The 12,082-nt window shown below is 37.9% G+C and overlaps 1 protein-coding gene across 3 annotated transcripts in view; it reads left to right on the forward strand.

Annotated features, from left to right (window-relative positions):
* svep1 (sushi, von Willebrand factor type A, EGF and pentraxin domain containing 1) overlaps nucleotides 1-12,082 on the forward strand; it is a 145,704-nt gene that overhangs the window by 83,997 nt on the left and 49,625 nt on the right. For all 3 annotated transcript variants that reach the window (XM_016997358.2, XM_062971841.1, XM_008120499.3), the window contains 7 exons: nucleotides 1,178-1,335; nucleotides 3,895-4,096; nucleotides 6,035-6,210; nucleotides 7,001-7,125; nucleotides 8,819-8,942; nucleotides 10,011-10,181; nucleotides 10,312-10,485. In XM_016997358.2, the coding sequence (XP_016852847.1) occupies nucleotides 1,178-1,335; nucleotides 3,895-4,096; nucleotides 6,035-6,210; nucleotides 7,001-7,125; nucleotides 8,819-8,942; nucleotides 10,011-10,181; nucleotides 10,312-10,485 (1,130 nt within the window). The remainder of the gene's footprint in view (nucleotides 1-1,177; nucleotides 1,336-3,894; nucleotides 4,097-6,034; nucleotides 6,211-7,000; nucleotides 7,126-8,818; nucleotides 8,943-10,010; nucleotides 10,182-10,311; nucleotides 10,486-12,082) is intronic.

Genomic DNA, 12,082 nt, shown 5'->3' on the forward strand with positions numbered 1-12,082 from the left:
GAACTCTCAGCTAAAGAGACAGTTCCAAGTAAAGGCATTTTGTCTTGCTTTTAGCTAGATGTTAGAAGCAGAGCAGAGTGAAGGATGAACCCTGGTACCAATGCAACTGGAAGAACAGGACAACGCTATTTCAAAGAATACATATACTCCCTGAACAGTCTGCTGAAGTAGCAGAAACAAATCAATTAAGCCTTGTAAGTTGTAGCAATCTATTTCTTTCATAACTTAGCTGGAGATTTGCACACAGCTCTTCCACTTGCTAGGAGCTGAGCTCACCAAATTAGCAGAATGTGCACACTCATCTCCTGCTTGAAGATAATTCTTCAAGCAGGAGATAGGAAACTTGGGACTAGGGCCTGAGATCTGGCAACACTAACAATGTTATTCATATCTGCTCCAGAAATAGGTGTATATGTTTCCTAAACATCCTCCAGTTACCCAAAAAGTATATATTGTCTGTGTATTTAGTCTAAAATAAAATTCTATTAAGCCTAAAACCATTGAAGGCGGGTGACTGCCATGTCAATGGAACTGCAAATGCTCTCCAAAAATTAGCATGAACTCTAAAAGAGCTATCCAAGGTGCTGAACCTATCTTGGGAATAGTATTTATTACCTTGAATAACTTGTTTGAAGTTCAGATTAAATCCCAGAAGTGAATTCACCACCCCATTCACATTGAAAATACTGGCCACCACTTCCATAAACATTCTGCACAAATATTTGATCCTCACTTTCCCTACTTTACCTTAGGGTTACAGTATTCCCTGAAGATATAGTTGCATATGCAACAGTGTCCAGGACCTCAATATCCAGAGACACCATGTTAGAAACCACTGGGCTAGGCTGTGGCTTCCAAGGACTTAATAATGATGCACTTTCTAGGTATTAATCCCAAATGGATTCATAGGGAGCAGAGTTGTCAGATCAAGAATATTTTTTAAAAATCAGAGCTTGGCAGAGTTTGCTAAGAAGTCTAGCTTAAATTTATCATTTGGCTTTTTGGTTTGGTTTGTTTTTTTCCAATTTGTCTGCTCAGACTGTATTGCCATTTAGTACCTATGCTTTCGTCTTTGATATCACGTAGCTAGCCTTCTTTGCATTGTATGGATAGCGGTCTGTCGCTGTTTTAATTGCACAAAAAATAGTGCTTTTTTCTTTCTTTTTTTTGCTCACAGATGTCATTGTGTCACAGGATACAGAGGGTCACAGTGTGAAGTGAACATCAATGAGTGTGAATCCAATCCCTGTATGAACCAAGCAACCTGTGTGGATGCCTTGAACTCATACATTTGTAAATGTCCCCCTGGCTTTACAGGCAGCAGGTGTGAAACAGGTACACAGGACCAAAGTATAAGCAAATAGACTGCTAAGCAAAATATCTTGAACTGATATCAGATAGTTTCCATGGATATAGTAAGTTTTTCTATGGCAAGTTTAGATAATCATGATAATTAAACACAGAGATTAATATTTTATCTTTATTGATATAAGAAATTTATCCTTCCCTCCTTCAAGTAAAAGCTGGGGATTACATCTCATTAATAATACATTTTTGAGCAATAACAAAGGAAAATGGCCTAAAGTCCACCAAATTCCATGCTATAGTCAACTGGTTAAGTTTTCAGGGTGTCACAAGACTGTTGTTTCCACTGGGATGGAGCAACATGATTACCCACTTTGGGTAAAACAAACAGTCTATAGATATAATTGAATGAGAGAGGCAAACACATCCAATTCTTTTACTTAGGACATAAACTCACCTGTCAAACACTGAACCTTCCTGATTTTTTCTGAGTTCAACAAGCAGCTAAAAATATTTCCTTTAAGCACAAAGGGATAAGTCTCCAGTGGCTGAGGAAACACAAACAAAAAGGAAGATTTAGTGTACTGAAAAAGTCTATTCTTAGATCCTGAGTACAATATGAATCACATTCAGATACCGCGGACAAACTGCAGGCTCCAAACCACTTCTCCCCAGTGATATAGATAGTAAAGTTGTCAAGAGTCAGACGCCAATTAGAGAGCAAAACAGAGTTTATTCAAGAAATAGCCCAAAAACTAGTGTCAAACATAAACAAATGGCTTAAAACACTTAACTTTCAGTGTTGTTAAGCAGTCCAAATAAAAATATGGCAAAAATTACGTTTTAACAAATAAACCAGATTATTCAAGCAAATAATCTGGATTAAACTAAAGGTTCTTCAATTCGACTCAAAACGTTCTGAGTTGGCTTAGAATAAGCAGCCAAAACAAAGCAAAGACTTGGAAACTCCCAAAAAAACTCCCCAAAGTCCCAAATTAGCTATACAAACTTAAAGCCCCAAACGGGAACCCAAACTGGGCAAAAAAAGCTCTCCACTGAGAGCAACTAGTAAACAAACTTGAAGGCTGGCGCGAAAGGGAAAGCGGCTCCAAGCCACTACGGAGGCCAGCACCAAGACGAGGAATTAAAGGGGCAGAGCAAAGAGGCATCGTCAAACCGGTCCAGAGTCGAAACAGGAAAGGCAGCGAATACTCACTACAGGAGCTCAAGCAAACACCAGGAGCCCAAGGAGTGAAGTGGAGAGACATCGTCAGGACGGTCCAAGGTCTGGAAAGGAGATAGCGACGGGGTCGAGAAACAAGCCAGGAGTCAGGAGCCGTAGGTAGACACAGACCAGAGAGCGATGCCGAGTAGCGCTTGAGGGCGAAGGCAGAAGCAAGGTCGAGTTCCAATCCAAGGTCCAGAGGTTGTAGACATCAATTCAAGGTCCACGAAATGGAATGGCACAAAGAGCCAAGGCAACGGAGGCAACAGCAGCTAATGCAAAATAGTAATAACAGTGCAGTCCAGGAAAACCCACACAGTTCCAGCCCTCCGTTGCAGAACAACCCGGATTAACTTATATCTGAAGCAAAGTCCCAGTCCAGCCTCCAATAACACGTACAGGAGTCCCAGTGGCGCCCAGCAACACCTTGCCACACACAAAGTAAAGTGACCAAACATTCCCAATTTATCCCAATCCCCCTGGGCATCCAAACACCAACGCCCAAAGAGCAGGTGTCCCAATTCCTTAATCCGAATCAGAACTCCACACAGCTGACACCCGTGGGTCGGGTGTCCCAAATTCTTCATCAGAATCCCAATCAACCTGCCCATGCCCAGCTCTATGCACACCTGAGGATCCATCCTCACTCCTCCAAGCAGACCAAGTGGGGTCTGCTTCTGAAGATACCCAAGTTTCCCCAGTGTCAGCAGTATCCATGGGCTCCAATTCTTCCCCAGGCATCTCCGCTGCCCGTGCCCAGTCAGTGCCCACTTCTTCAGCCACCACCTGTTCCCCAGCATCCATTTCTTCCACAGACTCCCCATCTGAATCCTCCTCAGAAGACTCCCCATCGAGGTCCCTAATTCTCTTTCTGTGCAAATCCTCCAATGAGCCCTCCTCGCGAGGGTTTTTCCTTCCTCTCCTGATCCCACCACTATCATTCACAGTCCCCGAAGGCGCAGTCACAACAAAAGTAGTTGGAACGAAGCTGTAATCACAGACAACTCATGGGCGCTCTGGAGTACTGAGCTCTGATTCGGTATTTTTCTGACTGATAAGTTCATTAAATGTCTACACTTCGTGATTTTCTTTCTACAAATTCACAGTTCTTTATATAAGAGATGTTAGGTGTCTCATTATACTTGGGGTGGGGGTAGAAAGATACTAATTACATTAGGGCTTTTAAAAGTGAACAGATGCCATGGTGTCATTTTGAAACTAAACTTTCAGCATGACCAAAATAAGCAAAAGGGCCATAGTTTTCAGAAGTTCCTTTCTTTGTTTAAGGATAAGCCTATCTAGCAAGCCACTGAAAACAGAAAAGTGTAGAAAACAGATTTGAACATTTTTCTTGTTTGTTGCAGAACAGTCTTCTAGATTTAATCTGGATTTTGAAGTCTCTGGAATATATGGCTATGTAATGCTTGACAGCGTCCTCCCTTCGTTAACTGAGATTACATGTGCATTCTGGATGAAATCCTCTGACACTACTAATTATGGGACTCCAGTTTCTTATGCTGTGGAAAACGGAAGCGACAATGCATTTCTTCTTACAGATTACAATGGGTATATGAAACAGCAACAAAACTTAACTTTACATCTTCTGTATTCTTGTGAGGCTCTGAATTCATCTGGGATAGAAATGTATTTTGCTGATTGTGTAGTCTTAACCTTTTAATACATAGTCAAACTTTCTAAAAAGGAAATGTCTATTAACAGAGCATACATATACAAATGCAATTAGACTTTTCCATTAAAAAATCCCAATGAGATGGAACTTCAAGGCACAATGTAATTTTGTAATCACTATTTATGGTCAATACAGATTAAACTAAGGACCTATCTCCACTGCCGTATAATGCAGTTTCAGAATGCAGTTGCATTGAACTGGCTTATAAGAGTCTACACTACCATATAATCCAGTTCAATGAAGTCAAACTGGATTCTGAAATTGCGTTATATAGCAGTGTAGATGGGGTTTAAGTACAGAATATCCCTTGGTCCTGGACAAAGGATTCAGTACAATAGTAACAATTTTGGTTATATAAGCATAGACACACATGCATGAATATCGAAAAACAAATAGATATAACATGTCTTTATCTACATGTGTATCTAAATGGATATATGAAGGTAATGAACCTAGTCTCTTCCAAGTGTTTTGAATCACAGGTTTGTAAGGCATCTTCAGCATGGCCAATGATGATACATCATGGGAGCTATAGTCACAAATAGATGCAAAATACCAGGTTGCCTACAGCAATATGGATATATATTTGGATATAGACTATGGACAAACTTATAGGCATGGACAAACTTCAGCTCTCCAGGTGTTTTGGACTTCAATTTGCAGAAATCCCAGCCATTTTACTGGCTGTTAGGAATTGTGGGAGTTAAGTCCAAAATACCCGGAGGGCCAAAGTTTGCCCATGGAATAGACATATTGGAGCAAGAATTGTTAATCTAATGCCAGTATATAATACAGTAGAGTCTCACTTATCCAAGCTAAACAGGCCGGCAGAAGCTTGGATAAGCGAATATCTTGGATAATAAGGAGGGATTAAGGAAAAGCCTATTAAACATCAAATTAGGTTATTATTTTACAAATGAAGTGCCAAAACATCATGTTACACAACCAATTTGACAGAAAAAGTAGTTCAATACGCAGTAATGTTATGTTGTAATTACTGTATTTACGAATTTAGCACCAAAATATCACAATATATTGAAAACATTGACTATAAAAATGGCTTGGATAATCCAGAAGCTTGGATAAGCGAGGCTTGGATAAGTGAGACTCTACTGTACTACAAATCATGGTATCAGGTAGAAAAATTAATAAGGATTTAAGGATCCAGAACCTGTAATACTTGAATACATGAATTATTGCAGAGCTAGACAAAGTAAATGCATACACCACATTTGTAATCAACAAACGATGATTTAGTTGAAATTTTATAGTAATGAATGGATGAAATAGGAAGGTGCAGAGTGGGGAACTAATACTGAAGACAAAAAAGAAGCCACTAAGGAATGCAAGGGGAACCAGGAATTGCTGTCTTGGTTTAAGATGGCACTGGGGTCTATTTTGATTGTTAGAGAGGAAGAATTGTATCACACTTTACTTCTAGTGAGACAGTTAAAGATACAGTACATTAAAAATCAGTATAATGAAGCAGTAAAATAAAAGACTAATACAATGAATCATCATTAAAGGCAAAAAAGTTTCATATGCTTTCTATTTTTGTAGAAAGTTTTTTAACCTGTTATACAAGCTCAGCACTAGGCAAACAGTACAAGCTCAGCACCAGGCAAAGCTTGTGTTTCTTCATTTGGAGCACAGCTGAGCTGTTTCATGTAAGACAGTTTGATCCACCCTTATAGCTGTGTAAATATTTGTGTCAACAATAAACATTTGCTTTTCAGTGGTTTATTTAAACCATTGGACATGTTTACATGTAACCCAATATCCCTTTCTCCCTTTCTCTTTTCTAATAAATATAGGTGGGTTCTTTATGTGAATGGGAAGGAGAGTATTACTGATTGCCCTTCAGTGAATGATGGCAAGTGGCATCATATTGCTGTCACATGGACAAGCCTTGATGGAGCCTGGAGAGTGTATATTGATGGAAAGATATCTGATGGAGGCAGTGGCTTATCTGTAGGATCGGAAATCCCTGGTATGGCCCCTCTTGTACTTATGTAGTTATAAATAAAAGCAAGAATTGTAAATATAAGTGCTATAGACTGAGGTGTTCTTTGTTCTTTCCAAGGATCAGGGCTGATTCATCTGTCTTGTCAAAGTGCACTACTACATCTAGTCATTGTGAAGAATGTTTTTAAATATATTCCAGTCCTGTCTTTGTGCCCTACCACAAAGCCATAACTCCTCAGTTTGAGTGAACATCCTTATGTTATGCTTCACAGCAGCTAAAGTAAAAGAATTATGGTGAATGTAATTACAGATAACATTTTAAAAATGACTATTATGTCGATCTAGAATTTGTCTGAAGAGCAGAGGAAGAGATATAAACTGCACTTAAATTCAGTATTCAAATAAAAAACAGAACAACTACAATAGGCAGAGTTGTCTAAGAGTTTTTATATTACCAATTCATAATTTTTTTTGTATTGTAGGTACAGCTTCCATATGATTTGGTTCCATGCCAGTACAATATCATATAAAAACAGTAACAATGTGGACTAGACAGTATGACATGCCCACGTTAACATATATATTGAGTAGTACTAAACTTTTCTTTAGTCAACCACAAGTTGTGGAGTAGAACACCATTTGCCATCCACTTCAGGCACCAGTGACTATTACATCAACTGTGCTTTAGTCCATTTAATTCATTCTGTATATTCCATTGCTCTATTTACTTATTAGAATAACAATGAGTTGCATTCAGGTTTCATTCATCAGACCCAGTAGTGTGTCTTCTTGTGTTGGCTTTCTTTTTTGAATAGGTGGAGGTGCACTAGTGCTTGGACAAGAGCAAGACCGAAGAGGAGAAGGCTTCAATCCAGCAGAGTCTTTTGTTGGTTCAATCAGCCAACTTAATATTTGGGGTTATGTTCTGTCCCCTGATCAGGTAAAAACATAGCATCTGATTTTGTTATTTTAAATACATTCTCTTTTATTTAAATCATGATGGCTCGTAACTATTTCTAGATCATGATTAGCAGTAGACACTTTTTAGCCATTCCAATTATATAAAATCTGTCTATATACAGATATGAGAGCCAGCATGGTGTCATGTTTTAAGCATTGGAATATGACTCTGGAAAGCAGGGATTGAATCCCCACTTGGGCATGGAAACCCATTGGATGACTTTGGAAAAGTCATGTTCTCTCACCTTCCCAGGAAGGCAAAGGCTAACCCCTTCTCAACAAAACTTGCCAGGAGAACCCCATAAGTTTGTTTTAGGATTGCCATAAGTCAAAAACAACTTGAAGCTACAAAACAACAGCAACATTTTCAGATTTATTAAGAGCTAAGCTTAGATTCCCAAAAGGCAGCTGACCACACTGAAATACATTTAAGAAGAGAGAAAAGTAGCAATAATCCCTTTATTGCCTTTCATTTCTGGCACCTTTGTTTGAAACATTCCTTTGGACAATGCTGTATTAATTTCACTTCCTAGTAAAAAAAATATATGCTCAGTTCCATAGCTGTCTAGACTAGCTATGGTCACTTTGACCTGTTAAAGTGTCTGGGTCTTCTTTTCTGACATGTGAAACATATAATGCAATTATCTCCATGGCTCATTTGTAGCAGATAAGGTTTTTCTTCATTTGCAGCAGGTAAGAAGACTTTTCAAAAGGAAATCACAATTAGAATATTAGTTGGTTTCAGCAGCTATGTTACTTTTTTTCAATGTCTGGTTTATTCAGCTGTCTTCATTGTGTACAATTCCTTCCCTCATTATTGGATAGATGTTGGAGAAACAGACAAAGGGTAATGGGCAAATAGTTCCTAAAAGCAACATAGTGTGCAAACCTGAAAGAAAACTGTTAAATACCACAAGCCTTTTTTGTCAATTTTCTGTTATAGAATATTAGAATATGACAGAATGCTAAACATAAATTCTAGGATGAGATATCATTCCTGTACTTTATAGCTGTGCAAAAATGGTTATCTGACAAAAATATTACGGTTTTCTTTGTGAAGATGAGCCTTATTCATTTTAATTAAGCAAATGTATTGCTATGTTGTACTGCTTCACCTTTTTAAAAAAACACAAATTATAAATAATTATATTTCAGAGATACATACGGTACATTTAGATTATTTCACAGGAGTGAAATAGATTATCACTGTAGAAGAAGGGAAACTCACATATTGTAAACCATCAAGATCAGTGAAAGCATTATGATACGATTCACAGACTTTCAGATTACATTCTGAATATGACACTAAGTGGAGATGTCTAAACTGTTTTGCTGTGTATTTGTTTTGCTGTTTATTTGTTTTGTAATACAGATTGAACAGTTCTTATCCAAAATCTGAAATGAGATCGATACCTTTACTTTCTGATTATTCAATGTATAAACTTTTTCTTTCTTGTACAAAAATACTTACAATAGAATGACCTTCAGGTGTATAAGATATATATGATATATACATACATGTTGTAATTAGGCTTGAATCCAATCCCCCTCCCCCCAAAAAATCTGACACCCAAAATGTTTTGGGGAAAGGATACTTCACCGATATTTCTTACCACATTCACAACAATACCAAATAATTAACTTGTATCCCTTCTTCTCTTTTTAACTATAAGGTGAAGTTACTGGCTACTTCATGTCCAGAGGAACTCCAAAAAGGCAATGTATTGGCCTGGCCAGATTTTCTTCCCGGAGTTGTTGGAAGAGTGAAGATTGATTCTAAGAGCATCTTCTGTGCTGGTTAGAAATTTTATCTCATGATAGTGCAGTGTTTTTCAAAATATGTTCAGAAAATTCCTAGCAAACAATGGAAGAGTTTCAGAGGTGTCTTCATGAGGGGGGGGGGACACACTAATGGCTAAAAAATTCCCTTGAAAGGAGTTAAAATATATCAGGAATCTGGAGAACTAATCTGTTAATAAATCTTCTTGTACCCATTGACCTTACCTTTTCTCCATTTTTAAAACTTTTCATAAATTAACTGCGCGTAATGAACAGACATCCAGAATCACCAATAAAGTACAGAGATCCCTTGACAGAAACAGATTCCAGAAGAAAACTTGAAAAGCACTGATACTGAGTATTTATTGGTACTTCTTATGACATGCGAAACATATAATACAATTATCCCCATGGCTCACTGACCTTTCGTAGAAGCATTTGATAATTTAATGACTGGAACATTAGGTTTTCATTTTTAAAATTCCATTGTTGTGTAGTAAATGTTCATTGGGACTTCAGGCAACATATTTATGGTTTCCTAAATCCAGATGTTGAAAATGTAATGATTAAGATTGGGCAAATGGGAAAGAATTCCAGTTATCCCCTGGAACAATACTTTAAATTTCCCTTGGTTTCTTCTGTTTCTTTTTTAAGCATATGGGTAGGGAATAATTTATGCTTTTCTCAAGAGAAACAAGAAAATATTTCTCTTTCAACTTGAGTAGTATCCAAAAAGCTGAGTGGTCAGAGTAAAAGTTCAGGAACCAGAGTTGCTTATTTGGAAATCATTTTTTAAAAAAACTATCATACTCCCAGTCCTTTAAATTCATGCTTCTACCTCTTTACCAAACAAGGGCTAAATAGGTGAAACAAATAGACATATATCTCCCCACTCCACCCCAAACCTTGCTTGCCTAACAGTGAAATTATCATTTGACAATCATAGGATGGTAATCTTCCACTTCTAGATGGGGATATAATGGAATCTATGTTGCATGGCCATTTGATTGATTGACCTGTTATTTTAATGTTCTTTCACTAGATTTATCTAACTAATTTTGTCTATGCACGTTTCTTTGGTCTCAGATTGCCAACCCTTACAAGGCTCCATACCTCACCTAAGAACTTCATCAACCGATCTAAAGCCAGGGTCAAAAATCACCCTTTCTTGTGATCCAGGCTTCCACATAATGGGGAATTCTGTCCTGCACTGTCTAAACCTAGGACAGTGGGCACAACCTCTTCCACGCTGTGAAAGTAAGTATGTAGCCTTAGCACTTTTAAACTTCATGATATACTGCCAACACAGCTACCCCAGAATATGTTTCTTAGATTAGGCAAATATGTTTCACCTCCTAATGTGCTTATTCTTATATTGACTGTGCAGGGATTAGCTGTGGAGTGCCTCCACCATTAGAAAATGGCTTTCATTCTGCTGAGGATTACTTTGCAGGAAGCACTGTTACTTATCAGTGCAACAGCGGTTATTATTTGCTGGGAGATTCCAAGATGCTTTGTGCAGACAACGGAAGCTGGAATTTTATTTCTCCAGCTTGCCTTGGTGAGTTCAGAAGCAAATTTGATGGTTATCATGGGGCTCTTTTATGTACTCACAAAGGCTTTGCTGACTCAAACACAAAACTAGATGTGGCTGAGAGATCACTTTTAAACACACTGAGGATCTGGTAGGCGCCAAAGGGATTTATAAAATGTTTTCCCTTCAATTGGCAGACCTCTTGCATGCCATATTCTATTTGAAAGTCCCCTTTAGTTTCAAAGGCAGCTTATTGTGTAGTCGGGGAAACTATTGTTAGAAACCTATAAGCTAAAAGCCTCTTCTGGAATGCAATGTTTTGGATACATTTCTTTGGATCTTGACAGTAGGATATTTATGTGGCTCACAGTGCATTTTCTTCCAAGTGTGTAAATTTAAACATTTCTGAATTGCATTGAGATAGCACTGCAAACTGAATTTAGTAAAATAGCTTTCACAGCATTGCTTACAATAGTAAGAATACATGTTTGCATTTTTGTTATATCTCCACATCTGTTTGATTTAGTACTTTCTGATAAGTTTTTCTTATGTCCTTTTAAAGCAATGCCATAAGTAAAGAAAGGATATAAACTGCTGCCCTTGTACATTTTTCATGCAATGTTTTTAACATTGATGGTTTGGAACTTCATGTTTGTATGAAACAACAGATTGAGTTCCTGAATCATTATTATTTGTGAACCACCTAGAGTGACATTACTACAGTTGTTAGTAACCTAGAGCATATGACACTTTGGAGAGTAGCATAAGCATAAGATAAGCCAAATTTTCAATCTAAATTATATCAAAATGAAGGCAGGAAAGAAAGACATTAAGAGGTGAGAAGCAAAGATAGCAAATAATACATGTGTGCAAAGGTGCTTCCATGCTCCTTAACTTCATTGTAGTTGAAAGTGAGGACCAAGAGGTACAGCCACATAAAACATCTTGTTTTGAATTGGGTATTTGGAGAAGTTGGACAAGAAAGGCATCCCACTAGAAAGTAACCATTAAAGAGAACACAAAGAACGGCAGCTTCCAACTGTAGATTTAATGAGCACTCATCCAAAAAGTGCCTATTCTTGGACCATTTATAGAAAACAGACAACAAGCAATACATTCGGTGTGCAGTGCTATTTTCTAGAGAGAACTATGAGGACTGGGGTGTTGTGTGGTTTCCAGGCTTTATGGCCATGTTCTAGCCGCATTTTCTACTGGCATCTGACCAGCATCTGTTGCTGGCATCTTCAGAAGATCCTCTGAAGATGCCAGCCACAGATGCAGGCAAAACATCAAGAGTAAATGCTGCTAGAACACAGCCATACAGCCTGGAAACCACACTGGCCTTGAAAACCTTTGACAATACAAATTCTGAAGATGTTTTTTTCTCACCGTAATATGACAGGAAATTAATAAACTATTAGATTCATTATCACCAGGATATCATATTTCCTTTGGAAATAAAACCCCAGAATCTTGTATGTGAGTTACATTTTTGTATGTAGGAATTAGAATTGGGCAGTAGAGGGCTGCTGTTACTGTACTACACAGCAGATCTGGCAAGTGCCTAGTGTGCATTGTGCAGTGATGCACATTGTACAGTGATGCACATCTTACTACAATTCAG

This window comes from Anolis carolinensis, chromosome 2, assembly GCF_035594765.1.
Source record: "Anolis carolinensis isolate JA03-04 chromosome 2, rAnoCar3.1.pri, whole genome shotgun sequence".
In the NCBI taxonomy this organism is placed as follows: domain Eukaryota; kingdom Metazoa; phylum Chordata; class Lepidosauria; order Squamata; family Dactyloidae; genus Anolis; species Anolis carolinensis.